The sequence below is a fragment of the Meleagris gallopavo genome, chromosome 3 (assembly GCF_905368555.1).
Source record: "Meleagris gallopavo chromosome 3, MGAL_WU_HG_1.1, whole genome shotgun sequence".
Classification (NCBI taxonomy): domain Eukaryota; kingdom Metazoa; phylum Chordata; class Aves; order Galliformes; family Phasianidae; genus Meleagris; species Meleagris gallopavo.
In genome coordinates, this window is record NC_139406.1 from 8,944,551 (window position 1) to 8,958,037 (window position 13,487).

At 43.8% G+C, this 13,487-nt stretch overlaps 1 protein-coding gene across 1 annotated transcript; it reads left to right on the forward strand.

The window, feature by feature from the left end:
- The first annotated feature begins 29 nt into the window (after nt 1-29).
- On the forward strand, nt 30-4,939 carry LOC100550794 (transmembrane protein 14C-like). The gene is made up of 5 exons (XM_010708341.2): nt 30-182; nt 402-478; nt 2,007-2,108; nt 4,133-4,220; nt 4,413-4,939. The coding sequence occupies exons 2-5, from the start codon at nt 403-405 to the stop codon at nt 4,468-4,470; spliced, it is 324 nt and encodes a 107-aa protein (XP_010706643.1). The 5' UTR covers nt 30-182; nt 402; the 3' UTR covers nt 4,471-4,939.
- Nucleotides 4,940-13,487: the final 8,548 nt, after the last annotated feature.

The following is a 13,487-nucleotide window of genomic DNA, read 5'->3' on the forward strand; positions in this document are numbered from 1 at the left end:
CAGGCGCTTTATTCGCAACTCTAGCCGAATGAGAAGACGCGGCCGATTCCCACCCATCAGCACGGGCGGGCTCTTATCGCATTTCTTCCTCGAATCGGACGGACACGGGGCGGCCCCGTGCCGCACGGCCCTCTCTCGCCTCCCCTTCCGCAAGGCGCCCCGCTCCGCCCCGCTCCAGGCCGGTAGGTGGGCACGGCCGGGCACCGCTCCTGCCTGCGGCCAGCCCCACAGCCGGCCCCACGGCTGCTTTCCCAACCCATCCTGCGTGTCACTTCTTGGCTTGGGGTTGGGGCAGGTCCTCCCGCGGCAAAAAATATCCTTGTTATTATTTGCCTCCCCCTCCCCCCCCACCGCGTTTAGAACGACTCCCCCTCCCCCCCGCTTTATTTTCCGGTTTTCAGCATGGCCGTGGATTGGATCGGGTTCGGCTACGCCGCTCTGGTGACATCGGGAGGGCTCATTGGCTACGCTAAAGCAGGTACGGTGCTGGAAAAGCCTTCCGACCCTCTTCCCTGCTTGTTCCGACAGCCCCCACCTCGCGGTCCCGAGGGGCAGAAGCGCGTGAGGCTGTGCCGGCGCTGATAGCGGGGCTCGGGGCGCGGTGCCGTAGGGAAGAGCTGCTGCCGGGCCCGATAAGCCGCAGTCCGCCTCCTGCGGCGCGCCGATAGCCCGGTTCGGCGTTGGGCGATGCGGCTGTATTGGCGTAGGGTTGCTTCAGAAATACTCTTCTCCTGTTGTTAACTCGCTCCTTTCCTGCACTCCCCGTCACGTGCTTAGTTGCCACCCTGTTGCTTTCGCTTGCCCAGTTTGTCTTGCTCCGGGCAGAGGCGTGGATTCATCCCTCCTGAAACTTTCTACTGGGAAAGTCCTTTAACTGTCATAATGTTTGCAATACGAAGGTGTATGAGTTCGTTATGGAAGACACCAAGAAGCATCCCAGTAGATACGACCACACAGGTGTTCATGCCCACTCCAGCCTGCTTTCTGTTGGCTTGCTTTCTCCTTTGGGCTGCCAGTGGAGTTCAGAGCAGGAGAGACAATAGAATCATATAATTGCTCAGGTTGGAAAAGACCTTAAAGATCATCGAGTCCAACCACAACCTAACCATACTGCCCTAACTCTAACAACCCTCTGCTAAATCATGTCCCTGAGCACCACATCCAAATGGTTTTAAACACGTCCAGGGATGGTGACTCAACCACCTCCTTGGGCAGCCTGTTGCAGTGCTTAACAACCCTTTCTGTAAAGAAGTGTTTCCTGATATCCAACCCAAACTTCCCCTGGCACAAATACTGAGAACTTCAGTAACTAATTTCATCAGAATTACTCCGAGGCCATTATGGTGTGGGAGATGTCTTACTGCGCAGGGAGGACGTGGTTGTGGGAATTCAGATCATGAGCAGTAAATCCTGAGCTCTGCATTTGCCTGACTGAAAGCACTCACCCCCCAGTGGTCTTGTCACTTCATTGCTCAATGAACAAATTACCAATGTTCTGTAGCTCAGGATTATCACTTGTGCTGAGAACTTGATCCCTTGATCTAGGTGAGCTCAGGGTGTTGGACTCCTTTCTACTTTGGAAACTTCTCGTTTGTGTAAATGCCCTCCCACCTACTTCAGTTCTCATCTCTTTTCTCTGATCTTAAACATGCTCAGCTTTTCAAGAAATTCTGGAATTGTTGCATTGAAACAATGTACTTTTGTCTGCAAAAAGAAAACATCAATTCTTTCACTTTTCTCATTGGTCTTTCTGCCATAAATGTATTCATGACTTAAGGATTTAAATACTGATGCTGTTTGTATCTCGTGCAAGAGTATCTGATATGATTCTTGGTTCAGTCAGCATGGCCTTAAAATCTTATAAGACCCCTCCTTCCCCCTCATGTTCCTCAGTCTGTTTCATAACAACAAATGGCCACATTTTTTGTTATTGATAGTGTTTTACAAAACAAGTAATGTGTTTGTTCTTGAGCTTCCAGTACATGTGTTGTCTTTTCTTTATTCAGGCAGTGTTCCATCGCTGGCTGCTGGGCTGCTCTTTGGAAGTCTGGCTGGTCTGGGTGCCTATCAGCTGTCCCAGAATCCAAGTAATGTTTGGATTTCTCTGAGTAAGTCTTTCAGCATTTTATTTACTAAGGAGTATATTTACCCTAAAACATCTGGATACTAAAAATGAACACCTGCAGGTTTTTGCTGAGGAATTAAACTGATAGTACTATAAATTTAGTTTAAAGCAGAACTTTAAACTTATTTAGTGAAAATCTCTAATATTGGCCAAACTCCACTGTTCTCTCTGGAATATGAGCTGTCTGCATTGCTTAGATTTTAGGCTGCTACATCTCAGATGCTTGTAGAAGTGCATTGTTGGTAATTCTTTTGCTAGTCTTTGTGTTAGCTGTATCTTCTCTCCATTCCCGATCTGCAGAAGACATTGTTCCCACAGCATGTGAGTGTTCTCTGATGCCAGCCAAGGTGTAGTCCCCCTGGACTGGCTGAACTGGTGATGCCACCATGCGCCTGTCTCACACTGGGGTATTTGGAAGATCACGGTGAAAGGAAGATTCTAATAAATTGATGTCTGACCTCCGCGTGTCCTCTTTTTGGCTGGATCAGCAGCCAGCATGAGTCTGGAGCATTTCAGGAGGAGAAATTTCCCTGCAGGCTGCCTGTGCCCCCAACAGGTTATTTTCTTATTGCTGAAAATAGCAGAGATTGTAATTGGCTTATTTTTATGTTTGATGGATGCGTGCACGTTTCTGGAGATTTAACAGAGAAGCAAGCTTCAGGAGTTCTATTTCTTCTTCCTCCCTCCCCTTTGAGAAGCCAACAAGCCAAGGATCACTGCTTACTCCATGCTTAAAGGGGTGCTACTGACAGAGCATTCATTTGCTGAGGCTGTGCCATAGCACCTCACTCTTTTTCATACATATGAAAGTTGGAAGTGAAAGGAGAAGGCCCAGCATTTCTCTGTTTTAGCGTTGTGTGCAGTGCAGGGGAAACTTCCATTTCCCCAGCTAGTAGACAGGTCAAAGGCTGTGCACAGTCATGCCTCATCGACTGGCATCAGCTGTGAGCACAGCCAGATGAACTGGACTGAGACCAAATATTTTCCCAAATGTCAGTGACAGTCAGATACTTTTTTGATATTCAGTAACACAGAGAGGCTTTTTCATTCTCCTATTCATGCTTTGAGGTTTTTGGAGAAGGTATGTTTTAGACAAAATGACAGTTTGGTGTGCACATTCTGAATACTGGCTATGGATCAGAGCTGGAGGTATTTGAATATTGAAATAATTTTCTTCTTGTTGGATTGTGCTCCCAGTGTTTTACATGTGTAATTACATGAGACTGTTAGATGTCAGTGACAATATTTAGAGTTAGGGCCCTATTAGCAGCGTTAGGGAGGAAGAATGCCATGACTAGAGGTGAGAATGAGCTGGGCCCTGCCAGCCCAGCTATCACACCAGAAGCAGTGCAACCAGATAACATGTTGTTCCAATCACATTGTTACATGCAGCTGTTACCCCTGGATAGCACCTACATGCTAAGCATTTCATCGGTATCATTTCCATATAATTTTCTGTGGAATTTCTTCAAGATCCAGTGTTCTAGAGATTGCCCTTTCTATTTTACTATCTGGGTGAAACTCCTTCGCTTTTCTCAGTGTCAGATGGTCAGGGTGGATAGCTATCTCTGATCTTAGCAGTAGGTGAAGCAGGGCTGTAAAGGGTTGGTAACAGATAAGAAAATGCTATCTCCCTCTTACAAGAAGTGGGGAAATTACATGTACAGGCTTAGTGGTTTGTTGGGAGAGAGTCGAGTTCCAGGATAATATACTGTAGATTATTTCCAGTCTCTAAAGAAGCACACTTTGACAAACAGACTTGCAGAGTGTGTGTGCAGAAGCACAGGGCGCAGCATCTGCAGAAGTTGGTTTAGAATATCCACTCTTCATGCACTGAGGCACTCCAAAATTTACAGTTTATTTTCCTTTTTGTTTTTTTAATCCATCATGTGAAACAACCCTTTCCACTTTTTACTTGGTGGTACTACTTACTTCTGTTCTGAACTTTAGCATCTCTCTTACACATCTACATCTCTGCTGACCGGACTCTTTAATCTTTCATTTTAGTTACATCTGGAACACTGACTGCTGTAATGGGAACAAGGTTTTACAACTCTGGAAAGTTCATGCCTGCAGGACTGATTGCTGGTGTCAGGTACAACACACTATACTGTTCTGTTTTGTTTTTTTTTTTACTTCCTTAATTAAACTGAGATGGAGTAAATCTTATTTTCTTCATCTTTTGTTTCTCTGCACCTGTTATGTGAGAAATATTTGAAAATGACTTGTAAGTTATAACTTGTTGTTTAATTCTGTGAATTTACTGGGTCCTTTTCACCTTATACAGTTTGCTGATGGTTGGAAGATTAGCACTGAAGATGGTGGAGAAGCCCCATGAAAAATAACTGCTCATTTTACTGCTTATCACTTGGATGAGGAAACCTGATAATGACACTGCGAACACAGAAGCAAGAAAATCAGGATGGATAGTTTACGTACAAAGTGCCATTTATTTCAAGAATCTGGTAGAGCTCTTACTGTGCAGTGAGAATTTGGTCCTGGTTGTTTTTTTTGAAACACATTTCATTGTATTTTGATACTTTTGATTTTTATATCCCAAAATATACTGATGACACATAAGAAGTAGAGTGGATCTGTAATTAAGCAAGCAACCATGAAGTGTCACCAGAAACAGCTGGCTGAATACAGCACTGTATCTCATAACTTTTATACCAAGTACTACAGTATGCTTTACCTGCTGTATCCTGAGTCGATATATCACGTCTGTATAACACCAAACAAATCTTCTCTTTTTATTGTGAAATGATGCTGAAATGTTGCTTTTCTACAAGTAAAACCTGTTGCAAACCTTTATTTGGTATGTTTTTGTGATCCTTTCTGTGCCTATGAGGTATATTTTATTTTTACCTTCTTGTCCTTACCTCAGTCTCTGTAGTGAACCACTCTACGAGTGTTGTCTTCTGATGGTATTCAAAAATCACTTTCTGAGTGGAAGAGCAGAAGATTAAGTTATGGGCCTTTGTTAACACACTACCTTTTATTGATCTTCAGTCACTGACATGCTGAGTACTTACAGATTGTAACTCATAATCTAAAGTGATATTTTATGCAGTGACTACTTAAGCTTTTACTTTGGGACCTCTATGCCATGAAGGGTACCAAACCTTTGTCAACAGCATGACATATAAAAGATATATAACTTAAATGTTATGCAACTACTTCTCATTTTGTAGTGCTGAAAGGAGTATATAACAATTCTCTTGGGAAGTACATCGAGCTGATTTTAAACCACTTAATTACTCTTAATTACTCTCTTTCTTTGGCCATTGCCAAAGATGTATTTCTTGTTCTGAGCATTTCATTTAACAGCGTTGAGCCTGAGTGACAATTGCATTGTTTTGGATCAATGGAAACCCACATGTAGTAGATTAAGCATTGTTACAGTAGAAAGTAAGAATGAAGGTGGATCTGTAGATGCTGGGCCAATCGTGCAGTGTTTTATTAATTCTCTTAACAAAAGTTATCAAATTAATTCTAGGTTTTCAAACATATTTCACACTGTGACCTCCCTTGTTTCTGGGCACTTAACCCATAAATAACCCGATCTGCAGGGAGCAATGCTGAAAGCATGTAAAATTATGTCTGGATTTCTAGTCTTAGTTAAATCACAGTTCTCTTTTGACCGTGCTGTAAGTAAAACCTAGTGGCATTTTTGTAACGACCCTAGAATATTTTTAATTCACTGTATGAAACCGAATGGAAAATTCCATCCCTGCTATGAAATTTTCTTGAGCTATTCAAGAATAAAATACATTAATACTCTTAAAAAGCTGAGTATTAGGCAGTTCTATAAATTCCACTTCCTATTTTATTGTGTAGGTTTTGGTTTTGGTGTTGTATTTTTCTTCCACCGAGGGTGGGATCTATATAAACTGAGATTATTCCTTTTGCATTGAATTCATCCTGAGACCATGCCATGGCTTCAGAGAAACTCCATGCTGTTACTCAGGTTGTTTCTGGACGTAACATTTTTAAAGAGTGATTTAACTTTTTAAAATTTAATTATTTGCAGGAAATGAATTGTTAAAATAATTAAAGTTACGTTAAAATAATTAAGCTATGGCTAGTCTTTTCAAAGCAGACTCTGAAACTAGAAAGAAGTTAAATATTGCTGATAGTGGATAGCATGAAAAAAGCATGGAAAGAGTGCCACTTTTTTAGACATGGAAAAGGGAAACTACATAGACTGAGTTATCAGACTTGAACAAATAGGAGTTTGGTTGTGCCTCCAGAACTCAATAAATACATCATAGTAATGAAGGAACAAGAGTATTTAGGTAGGCAAATCTTTATTCTGCAGACTGAAAGCCCAAGCTTCTATTCCACATGCACCATCATACTCAAAGTGCCACACAAAGTGTTGGGTGACAACAGGTAATGTGAAGAACTTCATCCCTCTCCTGAGGGCCTCAAAGACTGCAGGAGGGAATTTTGTATTCATTTTGGTAGATAAATGATCCTTTGAAAACAGGAGATAGCCTTACACTTTGTCAAGAGGGTGTACAAGAGTCTTGTTCATAGTACATGCTTCCCATATGAAGAAAGACTTAGGGAGCATCCAAAGGAGGGCTACAAAGATGGTGAAGATTCTGGAGGTCAAGGTGTATGAGGAGCGGATGAGGGCCCTTGGTCTTTTCTGCCCAGAGCAGAGGAGCTGAGGGGAGACCTCATGGTGACTGCAGCTCCTCATGAGGGGAGTGGAGGGACAGCCCTGAGCTCTGTTCTCTCCCAGGAAAGGCCTCCATAGCTCAGGCCATGAGCTGCCCATAGTGGGATATTGCCTGGGAAGCCAGCACACCACAGAAGAGATTGCAAAGTGCCTGGAACATGTGTGAATAGAAGCAACTATTTGCTAGTCTTCTTTTAAAGCCACGTAGTAACTGGTAAGAATACAGAATCAGTCCTGAAGCTGAGGAATGGAACCTGGGATGTCCCTTACCAGATAGAAAACCCAAGAGACAACCTACATTTCATTTATGCTATATGTTTTCTCTGGGGCTAGCCCCAGGTCTATTCACATTCAGGATCTTACTTGTGGTCTCCCAGTTACTCCTTAAAACCTTGCAGTGGTGCTTTGTTGTTCCCGATAGCGAGGCATTGCTGGAGTCCCATTGCGGGATCACTTCTGGCTGGGGTGAGTTGCTCACACCTGGGCAGTGCCAGGCATGGATGTGCTGGGAATGTTACAAACCACACAGCTGGCTGGAATGGAGGTTGTTTTGGGGTCAAAATCTTCAGTGCCTCAATGGTGCTTTAGAGACGTTGAATACAGCAATGAAGTACTAAGGCTCAATGGCAGCGTTGAGTTGAGGGGAGGAAAAAGTCCTTTTACGCACCTATAAATGGATGTCACACCCTAAACTGTTCTTTCAATTCATATGACTTCCATGGCTAGCAAAATCCCTTTCATTTAGTACAAATACATAATGTAGTTTAGGAATGTAGGTAAGGTTATGCTGGTAGAACAGGTGCCAGTCTTTCAGTGTAGCAAAGGAAAATGAGAGGATGGAAATGTTTCGAGTGAAATGGTTTAGAGGGGGAAGTAGTCATGGCCCATTCTACTTTATCCCTAAGTTCTAAGAATATAGTCAATGACTGTTTTTAATGCAAAGCATATCCTCTAGCTCTCCTTCTGCTGCAGGCTTTGGAAATGCCATTTGCCACGTCCCAGTTCTGTCAGTCACTGTGCTGGAGCTGCTGGCACTCTGTCATCCCTGGCTGAGGGGCAGTCTGTGCTGAAACTAATATGGCCTGAAGTATTCAGCAATTACCATTTCTGTGGTGGTAAAATTCCTAGCTTCTTGGCAATGCATTCATGCTTTCTGACTGAACAATTTAATCACCTGGAAAAATGAGAGGGGAAAAAATGGTCAAGAGAACCTCCAGGCAGTGACAGCAGAAGGAGGAAAGTCTTTGTTCCCCCAGAATCCCTACAAGAAAAAAATGGTAAAGCTCTGCATCAATAGTGGCACAAAGACATCCAGATACGTCTCCTCTCCTGCTTCCTTGAAGTGCCACAATGGAGCAGATCAAAGCACTCAGGCTTTTGTGCCGTATCCCCAGCTCAGTTCACAGGTGACTTTGGATGGTTTTTGTATTCCTGTGCCTTTCTTCTCAACATGTGAATTGGAGATAATGTTTTCTTTCTCCTCTCCTGCACGCTGTTTTCTACATCCCTGATGGTAACATGGATAGCATGGCATTACACGTTCCCTGCCCGAGGAGCAAGGAGCAGTAGGTTTGATGCCAGCTTATTGCTAGTAATTAACACAGCCTATCCTTGTTTTAATTTGATCCTCTTTTAAAAAATAGCAAGAAAAATTACAGTAGAGTTATTTTCCTTCTATCATTACATTAAATGTTAGCATTTCATAGAATCATAGAATATTCTTAGTTGGAAGGGACCAAGCCCAACTCCTTGCATAGTACATTAAAATCCCCTCCTCTAAGAACTATAAGTTGAGTTGAGTTTTAGTATTAGCACTTACCATATTTCATTTTCAAAGATGAAGAAAGGATTCCAGATTTTGGGAGGGAGATTAGGAGGAGGATGTTTCCTTCTGTGAGCCCAATGACACAAAAGGGCAACAGTGCTTGCTGAAAGCACCGCTTCCCAATTTCCTCATTACGTGGAGATTCTTCCACTCTTTTCCCAGAGAGCTCTGTGCTGGCCCCTCCCTATCTCTCCAAGCAGCCTGCTGGCAGAAACAGCCCCCTGCTTCAGGAGCACTGAGGTATGAACAGTGCTATGATGCGCTGAGCAAAATCCAGAAGCAAGCAGCGTGTTCCCTGTGCTCCTCTGTGATCTGGTCTTGCATATTCGTGCTGAGTTTTTTGTTTCTTTGGTCGGTTCGGTTGGTTTTATTCTTTTCTTTGTTATTATTACTCATTTTTAGTTCGGTTTGGGTTTGGTTTTTCGTTTACGTGCGCTGGGGGGCCGGCAGAGGGCGGCAGTGCCCATCCGACGTTCTGCTGGGCCAGGAGGAGGCCGGGATGAGCAACCCTGAACCGAGCTCCCCTGCCTCCATGACGGGGTTCCCCCCTCAGATGTCAGGTTTGGATTGCCAACGGCTCGCTCAGGCCAATCCGAGAGCCCGGCCGCTTCTCCATCGTGGCTACGGGGCCCACCAGGAGTGTTACAGCATCCCACCCAGTGCTGCTAAGGAGTGCAGAGCCGCACAAAGAACAGATAAAGGCCCCTGTCCTCTCCTCCTGTGCCCTCTGAAGGAAATCACTTCCTAAGTGCATTTGAAGCCCAGCTTCTCCCACACGCACTTTTGCATCAAGAAGCAAAATCTGCAGGTTCAGCCAGCTTGAGGGGTTTAGCATTGCAAATGTCCTTTTTCAAGCACTTACAGGGATTTTTCTCTCTCAAGAAATAGGTAAACATTACAGCTTTACAGTATGTAACCAGGGAGAGGATGCTGGATATGTTTCTCTGAAGGCCACACGCTTGCAGCACTGCTGTGGCCATAGGAAATGGCAGCATCTGCTGCTACCTGCAGGCAGCCCATAGGTAGGAGAGTCACTGGATGCACTGAAATTCCCCCCGTTGCTCTGCTTGCTAGTAAACCCATCCAGAGCTTCCTCCTGGGATGGGCCAGGTGTGTTCCATCAGCATGCAGCACCACTGCCAGCAGGGGAAGGAAACACACAACAGCAGGAGAGAAAATAGATGGAAAGCAGCAGGATCAGAGTAAATGCTTTTGAATTCTGGATGGACATTTCCTTTCGTGGAGGTTCTCATTAGTCTGTGGGATTATGAAGAGACCTAAAATAGGTCTCTCCAAGGTGAGAATGGTCCACTTACCTAAGAAGAAAGAAAGTCTATACTGGGAGGTAAGGGAAATATTTTGTGATGGGTGCAAGAACCCAAGGGCCATGACAAAAGGCACAGTGGCAACCCTAAAATCCTCTAAATGTATCAGAACCCATAATCTGTGAATATGATCTTCCACGTTCTCCAGCTACTTACACATCCCCAGTGTTTAGCAGTGCATCAGTCACTCCGCCCTAGGAGCCAGCAAATATTCCCTGTAGTGGATGGTAAAAGGCTACAGGCTTTTCTGAGGCAGAGAAGACAGCAGCCTGCAATTATTTTCCTTAGATATCATTCTCTGTAAGGACAGAGCAAAAGATCTGCTAAAAGAAGATGTTAAAAACACTCAGATCCTTCCTTGTCAGCCTTAAACAGGGAGCGATGTGTGTGTTAGTAATACAGCAGAAAGGAGGAGAGTTAGATATTTAAATGGCCGTGTTAAGTCACATCTTATTAGTGCTATTTATTCTTTTTTTTTTTTTTCCCCCCTTTTTTTCTTTCCACAGGAGCAGTAAGTGCAGACAGACAAAGAAGAGATTTGGAGGAAGAAGGGTGAGGGAGGTCAGCCTCCTATTAATTGCATCTCGTTTAGCTGGGTTACTGCAGCTGACCTCATTCCAATCTTTAATTGCCATCTTGGTTTAAAACCCGGGATGGCAACACTGTGAAAGCTCTAGGCCTGCTTTGAGTTCCACTGCATTCATCATCCTTTTTTTCTTTATCAAACATGCATCAGAAATTGAGGAGAGGGTTTTTCACTTTGTTTCCATTGACCCTAAGGGGAAATAAGTTTGTGTATGTAGCATCTTTGGGAGGAAGGTAAAGAAATAAACGCCAGATGATTACACTAAAATAAATAAATAAATAAATAAATAAAAATAAAAGGAAGAGTGGGCTATCTGGAGTGGTGTGAAGATTTTGCCCTGAATGAAGGTTTCTGAGAAGGTTCTTCACTTATTTGTGCTGTCCTGTGTTAGCTGCCCCTCCAAGCACCTGTCCTCACATCCTGAGATTTTCTGCAGAGAGATAGAGAGATCTGTTAATGAGATGAGTTTCGAAGGCTATGACTGGAGTGAATCTATTTGCAGATCTTGCCAAAAAAACTCTCAGCAGAGAACATAAGGAGAAGGTATTTTTGTGTTAATTTCTCTGGAGGTCATTCTGAAATTTATGGAGGAGGAGAAAAGCAAGGCATTGAGCTTTCCTGTAGGTACTCTGGGAACAAGACTGATTCAGGCTCAGCTTAATCACTGCGCCTGGGTAAAGTAATATTCAACAACACACCTCGAAGTGCTGTGCAGTAAGTCTGCACTTATGGAACTCTCTGCCTGTAGACAAGGGAGTCTGAGGCACCTGACACCTGACATGTCAAGCTGCCGGTGTGCCTTTCCTTCTTGGTCAGGAAACTTCCCTAAGCTGTTCCCAGCAGTTCCCTCTTTATGGGAAATGGTGGTCAGCATGGCTTTGGCTTGAGACATAGCGTGGGGCAAAACAGGTTAATTTTAGGCTAAGGTTCCCAGCTGTGCTCCATTGTTAGTGCCCATGACAGAGTCACCTGCATGGTACCCGGCCAGGAGAGGTGGCAACACCGCTGTTTGCTCCCACACACTTGAAGAAGTCACAGAGATGCTTTAAGGCACATCAGCGGATGTAGCTTTCAGGGTGTGAGGCTCAGCTGGAAATAACCCAAGCTCCATCTCGCATTGCTTATGCCTTCTTCAGCCATGCAGACTTGGGGGTAGGCAGCAGTGGTCCTTATTACGACATGATTCATGCAGTCTGGCCGCATCCACCCTGTTATCCTTTCTGGCAGAAGATTTGGAATTCCTGTCACCTTCAGCTGAATTTCTCAGGGATTCTTATAAACCTACAGGAAAGTGCACAAACGCCAGCAACCTGTCTCAGGCAATACATGAAATTCAGATGACAAAATCAAATGCAATTTCTTTCTTCAGCATTATGGCAGGTGCAGCATGGTGAAACTGCCACAAGACACTATAAATTTGAACAAGAGAAGATGTGGGAAAAGAAAGGGAGGGTGGCTTTGTTCAGGTCATGCACCTAATGAAAAATAAACAGCAGAAAGCTTGCTTTTATCAAGTTTGATCAAATTTTAGATTTCTAGCTGAACTGCTGCACATACACTGATATCAGTGTATAAGCCCATGGTGCCCTGCCAAGGGAATAGATTCTTCCCACCAGAAAGCTGTAGTGAGTCTCCCCGGGAGTCATTTTGACAAACAACTGCAGCTTCTGGCCCCTAGAAGAAGACACTGTTTTCCCTGACATTTATGTTGCCCTAATGTGACCATGTTGTGCATACCAGGATAAAGTGCTTTAAGGAAACGTATCTCTGAGGAGAATGAAAAAGCCTTTGATAAGAAATCACATCTGTTTCTCAAGTAAATCTCTGGAGGCAAGAAACTCCACGTAATTAAATTTTATTTTCCCACACATAATTAAGACAAAACTAAGGTCTATGGTGTAGATTCTTCTCCTTGCAGCCTGAATCATAGCTTAAAGGGAGATTTCAGTGTTCTCTATTGAACTGTAGCAGAGACAAAGGAAATTTTAGAGGACAAATGAAGGATGCGCTTGAAACCCAGCTATGTTAATTTGTGCTCTGCTCCGTATTGATCTTGCTTTCTGCTTTCAAATTTGGCATGGGCTCCGCAACTCTGCCACAGGCAGATTGCCATGAAAGAGTTTTGTCTGCTTTTACCCAGCAGCATTGGATGCTCTGCGGTTCTGATACCCACTTGCTCTATCAAGCTTGCAGCATTACTGCCCTTCCACACCCTGATCTACAATCACAGCAATCTGCCCATCCAACCAGTCCATTAAAAATTGTCCAGTCTTCCTTGGAAAACAAAACAAAGCAAAACAAAACAGATGGCTTGCAAAATGTCGCTTAGTCTTTTTGCACTGCCGTGTTTCATCCTGGAGAATTGCTGATAGTGTTACAGCTTCGAGATTCTCTATATTAATTGCAGTGATATTTTTCAGTCTTTTCCTGCCAGCCAAGCTGCTGGCTTTTGATCAGAAATCACACACATGCTAGGAAGACATGGACTGCTGTCAGCTGGAGCCGGTCTGCTGTGCCGCAGAGGGAAGAGTGAGGTGCAACAGCTGGGGAGGAAAAAGGGTGTACTGACATGCTGATATACAATACATATATAAATATGTGGTAAATAGGAGCTTCAAACCCCTTATAGTTCATATAAAACACTGGGTTTTATATCAAGTTTATATCAAGAGTTTCTGATTGGCTTCTGCTCCACATGGGAGCCCCAGATTTCAGTGGCTGTTGTGGTAAGTGCTTGTGATTCTCTAATGCAATAGTGAATTCCTGGAGAGAGATGAGGTGCCCCAAACACTTTGTTCCAGGAAAAAAAAAACTGTTCTGGGTTTTGCTTCCTGCATAACAAAAAGGGAGCAAATGCCAGAGCAGTCATCCAGATAGCGCTATTGCTTGGTGCTTGTTTTGTGCCATCTCTCTTTGGAGCACTTTCTAAGAACTGT

Coding starts and splice junctions, on each gene's coding strand:
- LOC100550794 (XM_010708341.2), top strand. CDS start 403: ATGGCCGTGGATTGGATCGGGTTCGGCTACGCCGCTCTGGTGACATCG. Junction 479..2,006: donor CATTGGCTACGCTAAAGCAG/GTACGGTGCTGG, acceptor TTCTTTATTCAG/GCAGTGTTCCATCGCTGGCT. Junction 4,221..4,412: donor GGACTGATTGCTGGTGTCAG/GTACAACACACT, acceptor CACCTTATACAG/TTTGCTGATGGTTGGAAGAT.